At 33.5% G+C, this 19,138-nt stretch overlaps 1 protein-coding gene and 1 long non-coding RNA gene across 2 annotated transcripts; one reads left to right on the top strand and one right to left on the bottom strand.

Moving 5' to 3' along the window:
* Window positions 1–513: 513 nt before the first annotated feature.
* LOC143073526 (uncharacterized) lies at window positions 514–2,327 on the bottom strand. Its single transcript, XR_012977521.1, has 3 exons — window positions 2,157–2,327; window positions 1,635–1,799; window positions 514–1,111 (listed from the first exon to the last, which is right to left on the bottom strand). It is a non-coding gene; the product is annotated as an uncharacterized LOC143073526 (long non-coding RNA).
* Window positions 2,328–11,245: 8,918 nt separating this feature from the next.
* LOC143073518 (uncharacterized) lies at window positions 11,246–18,475 on the top strand. Its single transcript, XM_076249132.1, has 3 exons — window positions 11,246–11,625; window positions 13,702–13,811; window positions 16,692–18,475. The coding sequence occupies exons 1-3, from the start codon at window positions 11,272–11,274 to the stop codon at window positions 18,472–18,474; spliced, it is 2,247 nt and encodes a 748-aa protein (XP_076105247.1). The 5' UTR covers window positions 11,246–11,271; the 3' UTR covers window position 18,475.
* The last annotated feature ends 663 nt before the right edge of the window (window positions 18,476–19,138 follow it).

Here is a 19,138-nt window from a genome sequence, read left to right as displayed (position 1 = left end):
TCCCATTGTTCTGAACAATACATTAAATTTCCTGCTTTGAAAAAATTAGGATCTAAAAAAGACAGATCCTCAAAATCATAGTCGCTACCATTTACAACCTCTTCAGCACTTGGTAAGCAATCAGAGGGTTGGGTGATCTCTCCTTTATAATTTACTAAAATTATGTCACTTTGCTTTCTTAATTTAACGCTAAGTGGATCGAAACCCGATTTTAACTCCCAATCTGGAATTTCTGGCTCAAACTTTTCTTTCTTAGCCAAAGGTTCATGATCCCTGATATTCTGAAATTAACAAAAAAGGAAATCTTTTAAACTCTGAAAAATTGCTTGAGATTTATAAAATAAAATAAAGGAGAGAGACACTCGACCCTTGCCCGCGTGAAAATTTTTTCACTGGAGATCGAAGCTCCTGGGAAAGGGAAAGGCATCTAAAAGATTAAAAAATATACAAAATACATAATTACTTGTCTTTTTTCATCTTTGAACAATTTGCAATAAAATGTCCCGACTCCTTGCAAAAATAACATACACCGTTTGACACTCTCCTGCCTCTACCTCCTTGCATTCTTGGAGGCCTAAAACCACCTGAATTAAAGTTTGGCCCTGAATAAAAATTAGGATACGGGAAACCAAAACCTGGATTCTGATATCCATATCCAGGAAAAGGAAATGCAGGAGCTGAAGTAGGTGGAGCATCTAATATATCCTGCCTCTCCTTTGAACCTGATGGTTCCTCGTATTTTTTAGATTTTGACAGTCTGAAATTAAGGAGGAAATCTTCTTGTCCTCCTGGGAACCAAATAACTTTAAGACGAGCCCACAAAAATCAACATTATCTTCGTATTTTTTAAACATTGAAAAAGATTTTGAAAATAAAGAACAGTCCTTATGATTCGCTTTGTTAGCTGCATCAACCAACATTTCGATGGCCGCAAGTAATACTCCCGGTGTTGTGAGTTTTGGTCTTGCTGCCAAAGTTCTAACGTAAGATAGTGCTTCATCTACCTGTAAAACCTTTGAATTTTTCTTCAACTCATCCAGGTCTTGTCTCATTGCTTGCAGCTGCTGGTTTGTTGTGGATGGGTCTCCCTGAGCCGCTTTGCCATCACTTCCTACAACAAACAAAACGAAAAATAACTAAACTTCCTTGCAACAGTTTTTAAATATATATCAAAAGGAAAATCAAGAATATCAAAACATACTAGCAATACAAATACAGGACAATGTCTTGCTCTAAATAACATTCGTAAGCTGTAAATGTAGGAAACCATGAAAGTAGTGCCAACATTAAAACAAAATTAAGTGTAAAACGAAATAACGAAAAACTATATAAAATTATCAAGTCTTGTTTTCTGTAAAAAATTAAGTTTACTTAGCAAAGAAATCCAGATTTCTTGAAAATGCAACAAAACAAGACTATATTTGTTGCCGTGAACGATATGTGTTGCCGTGAATGATAAATGTTGCCGTGAATAATATCTCACTTAAATAAACAAAAGCCTACATAAAGGTCCATAAACATCAAGTTACAAATAAGGAGAGATTATCTTCGATAAGCATTTAAAAAGGGCTAAATTAGAACAGACGGACAAGCAAACTTATCAAAAGAAAAAAGGTAAAAAGAAACATTCATACCTTTCGCCGCTGGTGTATCTGTACTCGGATTACTAGTACTTAACCTCTGACCTCTAGCACCAACAGAATTAGCCAACAATATGCTTTCATGCACTAGAAGTCTCACATTCTCAATATTGTCATCCTTCCCACACAGAAGAATTAATACATCTTTAACGGATTCACCTGGAATTAAATAAGGCACTAATCAATCAAACGGAACAGATACAATTTCATGTATAATGTGTAAAAAATCACGAACCGTGAAAAGCGAAAATCTCGGAGCTAACTTGCCAAGTTACCGTCAATAAAATCATACCTTCTGATGACACTAAATAACAAGAATTAACATAAAAACCAAAGGCTAAATTTATCGCACCAGATGCAGATCTACATTTCTAACAAAAATGTTTGTTCAAAAGAGCACTATCGGTCAAATGAAGCTAATTAAATTATCAAAAACAAAAAGTCAAAGCCATATTTACTTTGAATACAAGGTTCTCTGAAAGTCTTAAGAAAACGTTATAATAAATTATAAATTACCTGTCAGCTTCTCAAACTGAGCAATTAATTCGACTTTTGTTAAACTCTCTAAAGGTTCATCTTTTTTCAGTCTTGACAGCTCTAAAACCGCTTCTGCATCTGCGTGTTTTACCCTCAAAATGATCGGGATTAAACTTTTACCCGCCAGGGAGCAATTTGGCTTCAATACCTGAGCCATAGCTGAAATTAATAAAATAAATTTAGTAACCCCATTACACAGTTACAAATCCGCCATTAAAAATCGTGCAATGCGGACTGTCTTCGTCATAAATTAAAGATACAAATATCTTTTTCTAAATTAACGTATGAACATTCAAAAAAATAAATGTGCTCTTAAACTCCTAGAATGAACTAAACCAAAAACATTCTCCTTCAAAGTTATTATTTCCAATACCTCGACAATAACGCAAAATTTGGAGCTTTCTTTCCCCTAGATATATTTAACAAAAATCTCTGACAATATCTTCATTTAACGCTGCAACCTATGCAAACGCCACTTTTAAAGCTTTAAATCATACAACACTTCCCGACATACAGGACAGTTCTCAATACGCGTTGCAACCAATGCAGACGCAAACTCCATTTTAGTACATTAATTATAAAAACAGCATTAAACCACAACTACTAGCTGTTATCAACAAAATACATTGAAAGCATTAACTACATTTAACTAGATTTAAAAAACTTACTTCCACAGTAAGAAACTTCTTTACTTTAGACACTACAACCACGCTCTACTCAAGAGCTGTTAAAGTCCGTGCTGTCACGCTTGATAGCAGCGGCCAAACTGAATGTATTGGTCAAATCTCGCGGGACTCACTTATGATATCGACCCAAGGTATCTTGTCCAGAATTTACACATTATTCCAAAGAACCCCAAAAAGGAAAAAAAAATATTCAAACTTTTTTCGCTTTATTTTATGAGGGGAACACTTGCAAAACGCATGTTTATCGTGTGTGCCGAGTGCATATGTTTTCACTATGTAAGGTGTTGATTTAAATCGATAAAACACACGCCACCTTGATACAAAGATAACAAAATCACAGTGTAGATACTATTCTGTACGCTATCCGGAAGTCGCGATTTTCGAAGCGATGATTTCCAACTGGCTAACAGGACGGTTTTGCCTACCGGCCTAGCCAAGATCAGATGTGGATTTTGTGTTTCACATGAAGTCAAAAATGAGTATCACCTCAGGGAAAAACTCTTTTGATATTTTGGTTCAAAAATGGTTTAAATTATGAAAAATTGCTATCGTTAGGCTAACACTGGAAGCATTTATATAATTACATGCAGTTTTTGGAAGAAATATTTAATATTTTTATTAAATAAATGGTGTTTAAAAACTGTATAATTTTCTTTAATGGTTGGCTTCAAGACATGGTCACCAGTGTCAGATTTTTGGTCAATGACAAAGACAACAAAATATGTTTAGAATTATTGAATATCAAACATTTTAATTGAAAAAAAAATGACAAGAACATGTTTAACTCACAGTTATTTCAAACAACAGTTGCTTTCTTTGATCATTAATCTTATCTGATAAAACTATATCTAAAATTATCTATAAATAACAAAACTTCCAAAAAAAACCTTTCTTTTGGTGTATAGAACATTAAAATAACTTGATGCATATTCTTACAATAAACAATCAAACTTAGCAATACAATTTATATGTTTTGTCTACGGACAAGACATTGTATTCATATTTAATGAAATGCATTATTAAAATCTAATTTTGATATAGCTGAAAGTGTTCTCTTGTAAAAAAAAGTATATATTTTATCAGGTTTATCTATCAAATGATGCTTAACTTCGAGGAAAATGGAAACAAATACATTTTGATAATGTCTACGGACAAGACATTTTATTGATATTCAATTAAATGCTTTCAAAGATGATTGTTAAAGTTAAGATTAAAAGTTACTAATTAAATTTTAAGCTGTGTTTTTAAAATTTTGGAAAATATAAAAATGTACCCATAATTCTTTACATATCTCAATAATTTATTGATTAAGCCAAACTGAAGACACATTCTTTTAACTGAAATCCATATATCTGACTGCTTAAAACAATCAAACTATTATTAAAACTCAATTTTGACATAGTTGAATGTGTTCTCTTAAAAAAATAACATACATTTAACTATCAAATTAGATGAAATCAAGCAAATTGGATACAAATATATTGTGGTAATGTCTACGGACAAGACAATTTCAGTTAAAAAAAAAATCTGTTAGAATTAATTGTGACTATATTCATGTTGAAAATACTGAGTTTTAATTTGAATAGATAACTTTCATCACCTATAAATAAGATTTAAGTTCCATAGCAGACAAATAATTGAATTTAATACTTGTTATGTACAAGTGTCTTGTCCGTAGACACTTCCTCATCTGCTGTTAATACTGAAATGCAAAAGATAAAGTTAGAGAGAGAGAAATACTTTTTCTTCATTTGATTTAGTTAATCTTTTAAGGTATGCATCAACTGGAATAAGCAATATTGAAGTAAAATAAGGTATGCTTTTTATGACTGATAATTTGACACTTTTTAAAATCCACTCCTGTAAAGTAATTTTACAAAAATTGAGAACGCTTAAATTACCATTTATTTATTAAAAATAAGATATTTCTAAGTTTAAACAACACATAGGACTAATTAAGACCCATAAAGCCAAGCAATATTGATAAAAAGACATGTCTACGGACAAGACATGTGTCTACGGACAAGACATTCTGACATATTTTTGAATTTTTTCCTCTATTAATAGATGGTAGAAAAAAATGTTAGTAGTGTTTTCATATCTACAAAAGAACAGGAACTTAGCAATGCAACATTAATGTAATTATGCTTCCAGTTTATTAGGGAATGCATGTCTACGGACAAGACATTTTTTCACTTTATTTGTATATCCAACTTTGATGGCATAATATCTCCAGCTAGGGTACTGCAATTTTGATAAATGAGGTAGTTTTTGATAATGTATATACTAGAAGAGAAAACAAAACGCATAATAGCATAAATTTGATTTATTTTTCTCTTTTATGACTACACTGAGCAAGCTAAAAACAAAAGTACAAAATTGCATAACAAGCACATAGTATTCAACTTTTTATCATAACTTTGTAACCACTGAAGATTTTTTGTTGCAACAACCAGTAAAAGAAAGAAGAATAAATTGTCTATAACAGTGAGCCAATAATGTAGTTCAAATTAAGTTCACTTATTAACTATCAATTTATAAAAACAGGTAAATTTTAAATGAAACAACATAACGTGTAATTTTGCCCATTTTCAGCGTGTATTTTAGTGTTTTTCTTCAAAACGGTAACACCTATACAGGATATTTGATATTCATTGTGAAACCCTACATTCTCTTCTTCAGTTCAAAGATGTATTACTTATGTAAAGTTTATTTTCTTGTCTTTACAAGCCTATAACATAGACCCAATATGAAATGCACATCTGATCTTGGCTAGGCCACGGTAACTTTTCTCATCATCTGTTTACTCCTATATCTACAAAGTGCTTTGAACATCTTCAAGGTATATATAGCATCATAAATATGAGTAACTGTAAAAAAACATGCATTAGAATATAAAATATACGTGTGCATCACATCAACTTGGTAGAAAAAAGTGAAATCGATGGACAATTTTGCTCTCGTAGTACAAAGCAAATAATCTTTTATCGCAAATATTTGCATCAGTTTACAGTTAAATATATACTGTTTCAATATTCTTTTCGTATTTAAGTAGAATATTCGTATTTCCCATAAAACATATGTTTTCCTTGAGTATCCCAAAATAAATTACTGTACGATCAGTCTAGAACTGACTGTATTCTAGAAGCGATTTCAGATTTTTTGACTGTATGACCAGTCGTGATTTTGAAGAAAAAACAACAGCAATTTAAAGGTATATACGTGTATATGTGATATTATGAACTATCCAGGGAACTATAACGTGTAGTTACTTTCATCAGACAATACAAATATATTTCTGATGAATTTTTTAGACGGCAAAATAATTGTATTTTTGTTCCATCAGTCTTATTTAACATGTTTAAAATCAAATGCCTAAAAAGTAATACATGATTCGCTTGTGGACTTTGTAATAGTGTATCGTTACAGTTATCTGTTTAGCTATTATATTTTTAAAGATTATTTACACCGTCCGCCGTTGACCAATTGATGATAACATTAATCAAGCTTGTCTTTTAAAATAACAAAAAATGGATAGACAGCTTTGCGTAGGGGGATAATTCATGTGATATAATTTTGGTTAGTTTACAGAAATAGAAGGTCCATAATGTATTAATCGAGTAAAAATGGAGCAATTTCAGAAAACTTTAATGATTGGTTAAGGAGGTGTTGGAAATACCTGATGGGTGCCCCCATATAATGTAATGTTCAAGTCCGTATCTTATATAAAGTAACCCAATAAAAGATTTTTACTAAAATTCGAAATAGACGGTACACAATACAGTCATTATCATTTATGATAAGGAATCCGAATAAGATTAATTAATAGTTATATCAGTGACGGATTCAAAAAAAGGGGATCCGGCAGTTTGAAACCCTTTTTTAACTATCAATTCATTTGTATGGGAACATATATTTGGAATCCCCTTTTCTCCTGGATTGGACCCCTCTTCATTTAAAAATGGCCGGAACCCCCAATGTATATTAAGTGGTTTATGAGGAGATGCGCTTACAAAACCGGCTAAACATATTGTACCGGTCCAACGGACGAACGGAAAAACGGACTTCTTTATCACTATAACCCCCCGCTTGACAAAGTGGTGTACAATTGAGTGTCAAAGAGACAGTTTTCTCGTTTGAATTGTTTTACATTGTCTTATCGGGGCCTTTTATAGCTCACTATACGGTATGGGCTTTGCTCATTGTTAAAGGCCGTACGGTGACCTATAGTTGTTAATGTCCGTGTCATTTTGGTCTTTTGTGGATAGTTGTCTCATTGACAATCATACCACATCTTCTTTTTTTATATAGCTCTACATCTTAAACAAAGTGAAAGAACTGTGATCAATTATAGGCTACAGTACGGCCTCGAATGTGTGTAAATACATGCATTTTTATATAACAACTAAATCTGTGTGTTTGTACAATTTTAAGTATAACGGAGGACATTTCTGAAACTTATATACTAGTATGCATCAAACCTTCCTCTTATTTTAGCAACATTTAAAGTTTAACATCCTTATACTTAATGTAGTAAGTCGAGTACACCCTATCAAGCTAAAACATGTTTCATAAGTTTTCAGGATGTGAATGTATTGAAATATATTTGTGTTATTGAGAAAAATGCCTCCTTCTAATGTATCGTAAATAACTTTGAAATCACCACTAGAATACAGTGACATAAAGACTGATCATACAGTTTTAAAATAAACAAGCGAGACTGATCGTACAGTGAGAAATTCAAACAAGTGTAATTTTCTTATTTCTGGCTTCAAAGATCTGGTTGAAACTTTTACCACCACTTGAAATATACTTCATTTTGTTAATTAAGTCTGGTTTTTAGGTTAATTTGTACACTAAGAGGGTAAAAAGATTGTTTTTAGGTTCGCCGACTGATTTTTCTTAGTGATGCACTTGAAAATCTCTTGATTAAGGCAAAGACACGAATATTGAATGTGCGGAATTTAATTCTAAACCATTTGAGAATATCGATGTCGGCTGAATTAATCATTAAGCAATGTACAGATGATCAACTTACCGTTTAATTAAGTATACCCATCAAATTTAAAATGTGATCCAAAAAGTTCTCGCTTCGAAAATCGCGACTTCCGGATAGCGTACAGAATAGTATCTACACTGTGAAAATACAATTTGAAACTGATTGATGGCAAAATCCTACAACTGAAAACCTTGAGGACCTATCGAAGTATTCTTGCTTTAGTTGAGAGTGTCTTGCCGTAACAGCCGAATGCGGATATTTTCAGCTCTTTCTCCGATTTCGATCCGATATTACTATTTTGACACAAATTGTTGTTTTTTTACGAGAGATTTTTTTAATTTTTGAGCACCTCCGCCAACGTGAGCCAATAATTTCTTTTCATATTCGGAAAACCCTGTTTGTATGCCATTTTTATCACTTATTGTTACTGTGGCTCACGTTGGCGGAGGCATTTAAAAACGAAGGATTGCAGTCCACAAATGGACATTTGTCTATCTTTTGACGTTATCAACACACTTTAGCCAACCCCAAATCAGGTTTCTGCCATACTAGAAGACAAATTGGGCATGGGGTATTGAAGAACAAATATATTAAGATGTTTTATGATGCTCAGTTCATTTATAAGATGAAAATGATTTTTTGACAAAATAGGGGGCCAAATACGACCCTTAGTGTACCTTGTCCTTTCAGGAATATACTTCAATTTTTTTTCTGGTTGTATACCACCCTGAAACACGCCAATTAAACGTACATGTATGCAGCTTGACAAGACTACTCTAAAAATTAAGATGTTGAAATAGGTATATTTTGGGAAATTTTTACATGCTAAGGACTACTTGAAACACTCAGAAATTTTTGATAGAGAAGATAGTTAGAATTTGTATTTTCATGATTTTTCACTTTTTTTCAATATGCAGCCAAGATTTACATATTTAAATTTCAGTTTCACAAGCTTGTAATGCATTTTGTATGTAAATAATAAACCTAAATCATCGTGTCTTTGGATGTACATTTCTTATAACACAGTTTAACAAATAATTTCTTAAAATTGTACGATTGTTGTTTAGAAATAACTTTAATTTGATCAATATCGTTGATTTCGTGTAGATTTTTTCTGAGATTTTTCATAAGAAGGGTGCATTTTGTTTTATTCTCGTTCATCGCTTTAGCCACTGAGTATTACTATTTGGTTACTAGTATACAACTTGAAGTCCTGCTGAAAAAAATAAACATGATTAAATAATCAACATTCACAAATTTTAATGGCTGGTCACGAAAGTATGATTGTAAAAAAATATAAATGTAAACGGTTTTCTTGATTGATATATACTAGTCAACAACAACAAAAAAAAACAAAAAAAACGATACACCACTTTAATCAAAAATAATATTTTACCGTTCAGCAGAAAACAAAAACAAATACATGAAATATGTTTTTTTTTAATGTTCTACGTGACACAGTAATAAATAAACGTCACAGACAGTTCCTTGACCGAATACGGACGGAACAAAGTCATCATCTGGAATTTCAGTTGGCGTAAATAAATAGCGACTATGACCGCCTCTCGCAGCAATATCAGTTCCACACATTCGACGCATAGAGTCCAATCAAAGTCATAATGTTGGCTTGGGGGATATTATTCCACTCCTGTATGAGAGCTAAATGCAAATCTTGTAGCGTTTCCGGTGGATTTTGTTTTTCTCGAACACGTCTACCAAGATGATCCCATAAATGTTCTATGGTAGCAATACACAGTTAAGAAAAAACATTAAATTTACACTCATAATTTAAAAAAAAGTCATATGCATTTCTGCTCGTTTTTCCATAAAATTGAATTAAAAAGATCGAGCGTCAAATCTTTGTTGAAAAACACTACAATAATTTCTAGAACTATGGGTGGTGCGGATAGGAAAATACTTATTGTCTAACAGGAAAATGGCCTATAAAACCAATCTTAATGTTCATATAAACCCACTTGGAATGCTATATTATTCTTCAACTATCTAAAAATCAATTTTATTGTACAAAAACTTTCATATTTAAAAAAAATAACCATGGCCATAATGCGCAATTAAACTTCTAACTATGTATTGCTACCTATAGGAGAAAGATCCGATGATAATGATGTCATAGGAAGAACTCGAAATCGTTTTGTTAGAGATACTCCATACAAATCCTTGTCACATGACATCTAGCGTTATCCTGTTGGAAAATAGTTGAAACCGCGTTGTCGAATAAAAGGCAGAACAATAGGACCAAGAACTTCATCCCTACATCTCGAAGCGCTCAAGTTGCCATCAATGATTTTTAACTGTGTGCGTCCGTTGTGACATAATCCACCCCATACTATCATACTTCCGCCTTTGAAACGATCTGTTTCCATGACACAACGTTCCGAAAATCGTTCACCTGGTCTATGATATACTCTCATGCGTCCATCACTAAAACGGAGAGCAAATCGGGACTCATCTGTTAAAAGGATATGTTGCTAGGTGTGCAACCTCCAACGTCGTCTTGCACGAGCCAAATCAAGTCTTGCAGCCCTATGAAACTGCTTAAAGAGCGGTCCTTTCAGGAAACGTCCTGAATGAAGTCCATGCGCTCTGAGCCTTCGTCGAAATGTCTGACCCAAAATTCAGTAGTCGTGAAGACCAGGTATTCCTCGGGCCGTATTTTCTGCATTTAATGTACGGTTGCGGAAGTGCAAAAGACGGATCGCGCGGTCTTGACGTTGTGACGTCTTCTGGGGTCTGCCGCTACGTGGTCTATAATTTGTTGAGCCAGTTTGCCTCAGACGAATCATCAGTCTTGTTATTATTATATTCTTGCCACATGAAAATGATTTGCGACGTCAACGTGTGTCATCCTAGCTCTGACCATGCCAACAGCTTGTTCATGCTCATTTTGAAGTAACCGTGGCAATAATTTCTAGATTTGTTTCCATTTTTTATAGATGTCAAATTGTTTACCTGATGCAGTTACCTAATTATTAACATCATACAATTTAAATGCTTCATTGATTCACGGCGAACTCAATTACAGGACGGAAAAATAACATTCACGATTTTTGTCGTATTCGATTCGGATTTTTTTGGCAAAAAAAACATTAACAGATGCTTTTTAAAAATGAATAAAGAAATAAACTTAAACAGAAACTTTAATTGAAAGATATGAAAATGATAACCAATTTAATCTTGTATCGTTTATTTTGACTAGTATAGTTACAGACTTATCTAACATCAACCTTCAATTCTTCAGGTATATATATATATATATAACAATTTTGTTGTAACTTTAAAATTCCGCGCATATATTATCAACGAGTTTGAAAATTATTATTTCCTACCGTGTATTTACATATTTGTTTTATTTTCACAGATAATAGTTCTGATTTTCTTGTCATTTCTCATGACAATAGAGTGTGATGTTAAACCACAACCACTTCCAAAACAACTGAAATTATGTCTAAAAGACAGATTCGCTAGTGATCCTTCAGCAAGAGAAGAGGATGTAAGCACATCGTGCATGTTAGAATTCATGTGGTTAAACAAGGATTATTGTGAGGAAGCTTCACCAGGAACAGTAGAGTGGCTTTCATCATTGGTTAGAAAAATCGCTTCGAGCTCAGTAAGAAAAGGATCTACTAGACACAAGAGACAAGCTTCTGGTGGAACTCCTAGAAGAAGAAAAGAATACAGGATGTTAAGTGACAACGAACGACGAGAATATCATGATGCTATAAACCAACTTAAGAATGACAGGGTAAATATCTGTTAGTTCAACAACAGGGTAAACATCCATCCAAGGAGTCGATTTAATACTTTTTTTTCGAATTCAAAGGGTATCAATTTCTATGAAGACCTTTTTGTTTTTATGCAGCATAAGCAACAGGGTAAACACCCGTTAACAGAAAGTCAGTTTAATCCGCTTTTTTTTGTTTCGATTTTCAAAGCGTATCCGTTTCATTTTGAATTTTTTTTGTTTGAATACCACTAAATGAAACAATCTTCAGTAAACTTGTGAAGTATACTAAAAAAAATAAGCAATAATAAAAGGTGGAATCATGAGAAAAAAATGAAACCTTCAAATTATTCGATGTCGATGACAGATTTACTTACACAAGGAGGTATTAAAAGATTTTCATTTGTTGCAAAGAAACATTATGCTGAAAATATCTCTTGTGATTTTCTGTTTTTGTTTCGATCGACTGCTGTCTCGTTGACTTCTAGTTGTCTTTCTTTTTATTCATATCAATTTCTTTTTGTTACTTGGCCAAACAGTAAATGTACCTTTTGAAAAATTATTGCTCGTAGCCATTCTTATTTATTGCACTGAATGATACGATGTAAAATATTATTAACTAATTTTTTTTTATTTTGACAACAAGTGTGGACACAGATCAATGTGGATAGCAATTTTTAAATTTGTGTCAGTGTATTTGAAACTGTTATCATCATTGCGTTGATGTATTGGTTGTGCCTTGTTGTATTCTAATTAGGTTCTAAGTTAAATTGTGTTGCATGGTAAAGGTCATCTTGCTTTTTAGATCAGAACCAAAAGCTTATTATTGGCATTATGCAGGGTAGACCTGAGATTAATTTTAAAACAACTGGTCCGAGACCACAATTTTTTCGTAGTGCATTTCTTTTAGAACATAAATGAAAATAAAAAAAAATCCCACCTGCGCTTTCTCGAAGAAACTTTTACAGTGTGTTGTACTACTTTTGGGACAAATTATATCAAAATTATAGAAAACTTCATCGTCTCTAACTCAAAATATGGACAATTTTATGTTAAGGGCGTCTTGAAATCTTTTGACAGCTTCCGAAGTGCTAATTTTAAACCGTTTTCAGCTGGACCAAATCACTACTTTCCTTTAAAATTCTGGACCCAAATTTTTTTTACAGTGTAATTTCACCCCCTACTTGCATTTGAGGCATTAAACATGGAGAAATAAATTTGGAAGGGGTATAAAAATTAATGGCAAGTAACCCACTGTTAACACTAGGGACTATATTTGGGACTATATTTGTGAACAACGAAAATCAAGGGACGACAACGGTGGTCTCGGACCAACTTGCCCATTGGTCAAACAATATTTTACATGTCTAAAGGAGACAACAAATTATATTGATGATAAGAGGAAACATTAGGATTGTAAATGGTTCCGTGTGTCTTCCTGGTAACAACTAGCCTGTATTCATCGAACTGTCATTCCAAATTCATTTAATTTTCTCTCATTTATAAAGAATAAAATACCAATTTTAGGTAAACTCCAATGATCAAGTAATGAAATTTATCAATGTCCCAAGTAAATCGAAGTCTTCTTTAGAAGAAATACCCTCACATTGGATGTCAATCGCGAATTGTTATCCTTTACATTATTTGATTGGTGTTTGATTTGAAGTATCAAAGTAATACACATAGAATTTATTTTGGCCCAATAAGTACAAACCAATATCTGTGTCAGAAGAAAAATACAGCACATTCGACTTTAGCCATAGTCATATAGCTTATTAACTTTTCTGTTCTTCTTCATTCTTGGCTATCACATTTCGGCGGTGAGCGTTCCTAATACATTTAAACCAGAAAAGCGGTTAGGAAGCATACAATCTGTAAAGTGTTGTATTCATTTTTATGCATGAATGTTTTGGTGGTATTTTAAAAGAACAGAAATCTTTCAACAAATGTTTATTTCAGTCCATTTTATTTTTGTGGTGTACTTTTTTCATATATTTTGCTTATGGTTCCCGGATTAGCTGATTATTGTTTATTTCGAACACGAATTGTGCAAACTGAATTTATGAGTAGTTGTAGAATAATGGATTATCCTTTCAGTCTTTGACTCCAAATAGATATGATGCCTTAGTACGATATCATCAAGTTGCAAGTAGAGGAGCTCACGGTGGACCAGCGTTTCTGGCATGGCATCGTTACTTTTTAGTTCTGTAGGTATTGTACATAATTTAATGTTGCGTATAAATACAACTCTATTTGTATTGTGCATTTTAATAGCTTAAACGATTGTGTCCAGTTTGTATGCCTTAATACGAGATAAAAAGGGACAAAAGTCCATACATACAGGTACTAGTAATTAATCTCGATGACATCATCTTTTTACCTACGTAGCTGAAGACGGAAGCGGGTCTAGCAATAGTTTCTGCTCGAATCCGTCCGTTCGTCTGTTCGTCTGTCTTTCCATCCGTTCGAAAGAAATCTTTCGTTGACATTTTGTTGGCTTCTGTGAAAGCAAATGCTTAATTACTCGGCCTGAAGCTTTATAAGGTTAAGATGCAGCGATTAAGCATTTTTCACAACTGCGGTATATCTGTTCCAGACCGTATGAGTATTTGGACCGTTCGCGTACGGTCTGGACCGTATGCGTACTTTTTCAAGATACTCATACGGTCGGACCGTACGCGTATGGTCTGACTGATATTAGGAAGTTGGTCAAGTTTATTAGATACAAATGCATATAACAGATCAACATAACTTAACTCTCAAGTTAATGTAAAAAAAAGTTCAATCATGGTAATTGAAATAAAAACTTTATATTTTAACTATTTCAAAAATCCACGCTATACCTGTTAATCACTTGTATTTAGCATGTCGATCAGTAATACATTAATTGAATTGTGATCACTGAAATCGAAGATATCGTAAGTAAACATAATGTGGAAGTACAATTATTTTAGAATATTAAGCAACTTTACAAAAAAATGCAAAGGAACATGTATGAACTGCAAGCGTCTAAACGTAAAAAAAATATTACGTTACTTTTGGTAACAAGTGTCACCTTGGGCGAGAGTACAAAAATATGATTCAGATATACAATTAAACAAATATTTAATTTCAATTGTTCGTTTGTTGATTTTATCCATCTACTAGTAATTGTAATAATAACAATTTGTAAAACTAAAAATAAAGATTGTGATAAATGTTTGTTTAAATTTATCCCATATGAGATCCAATAACATGTATGGTCAGCTCGTACTGGACCATACGCGTATACTCATACGGTCCGACCGTACGCGTATGGTAGGACCGTACGAGTATACGTATACGGTCCGGACCGTATGTGTAAGGTCCAAATACTCATATGATCTGGAACATATCCACTTCCTGTTTGCCATTATAGTTTGAAATTTAAAATTTTACAAAACTTATTGTACATGTAACTAAAGTTACCATTGCTCCTATTGAAGGGAAGATTTAATATTTTGTCTGCAGGTTGGTCATGTTGAGTCATAGCGAGGACATTATGCAATTTTAACACCTGCTGTGTATCCATTTCTTGTTTGCCGATAGGTTCAAATTTCCAACACTCATCGTACAAAAAATAAATTCGTCAAGTTTTCGTTTCTCCTACATAATGGAATCATTAAATATCTGAACTGTTACTGTAGTTTCATGATGTTCAGTTGTTGAGTAAAAAAAATTGCATCTGCTTTATACCACTTCCTGTTTGCCGATAATTTGAAAATATCAGCACTCATAGTTCAAAGGGGATGTTCGTCAAAAATTCTCCTCTCCTATATAAGGAAATAATTTTATTTGGTCTGAAGCTTGATAATGACGAGTTGTAGCAAGTATGATTTGTTTACATCTGCTATGTAGCTACTTTCTATTTGCCGATGGTTTGAAATTGTTCAACACTCATCGCATGAGAAAATTGCTGTAAAAGGTTTTGTGGTCTCAAAGGGAATTTAATGCTCAGCCTGGTAAAAATGTTGGAAATTTTACACAAACAGTTTTTAGTCATTTCTGATTAAGTTAAAAAGAGTTCATGACATTATTGCTATCTGTTATAATTTTTTTTGTACTTCCAGTAATTTCAAATAATTTCATTAAAAAATGTTCGGTTTGGCTTCAGGAACCAACAATGCCAAAGCGAGCAAATAAAAATATGGAAGTTATACATGTGCGACATACAACAAAGGCAATTGGGAGAAGAAATATTGAAGAAAATTTTTTAAATTATCTGCACGTTCAATAGTGTCTAATTACATGTATATATACTGATTCATAAAAAAAGTGTTGTTTTAATAGTTGAAGGAGTGCTTTCTTAGAATTTGACGAGATGTACTTAATACGCTTGTTGCAGTGGCGGATCCAGAGGGGGGGTTCCGGGGGTGCGCACCCCCCTTTATTTTGGCCGATCAATGCATTTGAATCGGGACATATGTTTTGCACCCCCCCTTTGCCCTGGGCTAGCACCCCCCCTTTCGAAAATTCCTGCATCCGCCACTGTGTTGTATCATACGAAAGACCGAATTGAGGGATCCTTTATTTTGACTTTTGAACTCTTTTTTTTGACACATTAATCAAGGCTTTCATGGGACTTTAATGTCTTATGTCCGCGCATCCAGGACCAGTACACTGCATGCAATGACATAATATCAAACTTGAATTTTCATGCGAAATGTTAGAATTTGTGTTGTCCGATGTAAGAATGTAATTAAACCTGGGTGATGGAGACATCCTGGGTTATGGACACATCATGGGTAATGGAGACATTTATTAATAGCTCAATGACATTTTATTAACATGAAGTTGTAAGTAAAAATAAAAAATAAAATTCTTTGCGTTTTCCCGCATAAAAATAAACCAATGGGAATATAACTTTGCAACATTAAAAAGGGGCAAAAAATGACACTCCTAAATAGTACAAATTATTTGTTTATATGTAATTAGCTACCAATGGTTTTGAACGGTTATTTTACATTAATAAAGACATAAATTTTCAGAAAATCTTATAACTAAGAAACTGAAAATACTGTATTGTTGATGGTTGTCTGTTACATGTACATGCTATATGACCTTTTCAGTTACGAGTTGGCATTGCAAGAAAAGAATCCAAATGTAATGTTACCATATTGGGATTCAACATTAGATTCAGCAATGTCGGATCCAACTGATTCAGTTTTGTGGACACGGGAATTTGCAGGCAATGGCAGAGGCAATGTTGTAACTGGGCCTTTTGCTGGTTGGCAGTACAATAATAATCCTCTAACGCGGTCAGTAGGTAACGTCGGACGATTGATGGATAGACGACCGACAAACAGACTTATAAGAACCAGAAGAAGCTACAGGTACTTTGTTATACAACTTGAACAACCCCATAACCGTGTTCATGTCTGGGTCGGGGGTAATATGGTCAGCGTGGAACGGTCCCCAAGTGATCCAATGTTTTACATGCATCATGCTTTTATTGATTGTGTATGGGAACTATATCGGAATTTGCAGAATAGACGCCGTCGACAAGGTAGAAGCTTTCAGGATCCAGAAGAATACCCTTTAGTTAGAGGGTTTGAAAGACCTCATCACAATCGGGAAACAGTAATGCAATTACCACTCCTTAGAAATCAATCGCTAACTAATGAAGATGGATATTTAAACTTCTGGACAGAGGAATACTACACATATGCCCCACTTCCATGGTGTGGTAATATAAAACCTGACTGTGGGTCTAAATGGTTGCGATGTGATCTCATATCCAAAACATGTGTATCGAGAGGATCGATTGCTATAGAACCACAAATAACACCAGCGAGGTTTTTACGAGTAGCAGAAATTGTAGCTCCTGAACCAGCTCAATCAGCACCTAGAATAAACTTACAGCGCTCTGTAAGAATATCCCATGATGCTTCAGTATCATCTAAATCATCTAAACCAGTAGGTACTACAAACCTTGCCAAATCATCAGAAGATGTAACAAAATGGGCTAAAAGTGTATCAAAGGAATCATTTTATCGTATACTTGAGAGAGTATCGCTATCAGACAGCAGTGATTCATCCCGGAGCGGAATTTTAAATAACAGTCCAAGCAAATTGAGACCCTCACAAAAGCGACACCCTATAAAGCAAGCCTCATTTGAAATAATTGAAACAAAGCCAGTATCTGTGGCAAATATGACCATGGATGATTTTTACATACGTGAAGAACAGAAACCATGCGCGGGATTACCAACACAAAATACATTTTTATGTGGCTGTACAGCAAATACAGAATCGTGGGTATTCATACCAGTACAGGTTATACATTTGCGACAAGGGGACATAATTTATGATTCACATCCGGTTAATGCACAAGGAAATATAGTTGATGATGAAGACATATTTTCTTACGGTAAAAAACTGACTTTTACAGCAGGTTTACAACAAAAGTATAATTCAACAGAAAACCCGTGCTATCAAGATAAATCAGGACTAACGAAAGTAAAAGTTGCAGCTTTTGGAGTTAATTATAACGGAATGTATGAAGACCATGTATTCCTTGATAACAGACCATCAGTATCGAAAGCAGTTACTTATATAGCAGTCAAAAGACCTGGGTACACCGCTTCAAACACTTTTATTATAGCGTCAGACGAATGTGGAAAAGTTTGTCAGCCTATGATTATTGCTAAGCAACATAAACATAGGTATCCTACATACCGAAAGTTTACAGGTGCTGCCATGGTTACGTTAAATACACCAGAGTATCACAGCGATACATACCGCGGCGCAGAAGCCTTGGTTTGGAACAATAAGAAAATACCTTATCAAAACGACAACCAAATTCCTATTGTATTTTACTGTACTCATGCAAATGGAAAACCATGGTTTTAATAAAAAGGTGATTGATTGATATATTTAATGACTTTTGACTGCCAAGAATTTCAAACGCATGATACGACACAGATTTTTTGCATTGAAAATTAACTGAGCTTCCTTCCCCTGACATATAATTTTGTTTTCAGAAGGTTTTTTTTTAGTAAATTGTGAAATAAGTATATCTTATAAATTGTCAAAAAAGATAACACAAACACATTCATTTATAAGAAAATCAACTGAGTAGCTTGTTGATAACCAGGGTTATGTTAAAAAACGCCTCGTCTTTAAAAAAAAATTAGATGAAAAGTACCAAGACCTTGTTTATATAGGGAATGCGAACGATTACAGAGGGAAATTCAAACTCATAAGTAGAAAATGGCTTAAAAAGAAAAGATAAACACACAAACACACAATAATACACAAATCACAACATAGATAATAATACATGATAGTCTTGCAGTAAAGATTCTAGGTATTGACATTGCTTATCGTCTTAATTATGTGTTATAGTATTCTTTTAATTTGTCTTTGTATATTGTTAACCTAATGTTTAGTTCTTTTTTAGTAATACCTTTTTGACGTGACTCGGTATTTATACATGTACATCTCGTCATTGTGCTATTGTGTTATGGTCATTTTTTTTGTATTCCCATCTTTCATTGTCCTTATGTGCTTAGTC

The sequence above is a fragment of the Mytilus galloprovincialis genome, chromosome 1 (assembly GCF_965363235.1).
Source record: "Mytilus galloprovincialis chromosome 1, xbMytGall1.hap1.1, whole genome shotgun sequence".
In the NCBI taxonomy this organism is placed as follows: Eukaryota; Metazoa; Mollusca; class Bivalvia; order Mytilida; family Mytilidae; genus Mytilus; species Mytilus galloprovincialis.
Note: the sequence above shows the minus strand (reverse complement) of the source record. Positions and strands in the feature narration are given on the sequence as shown.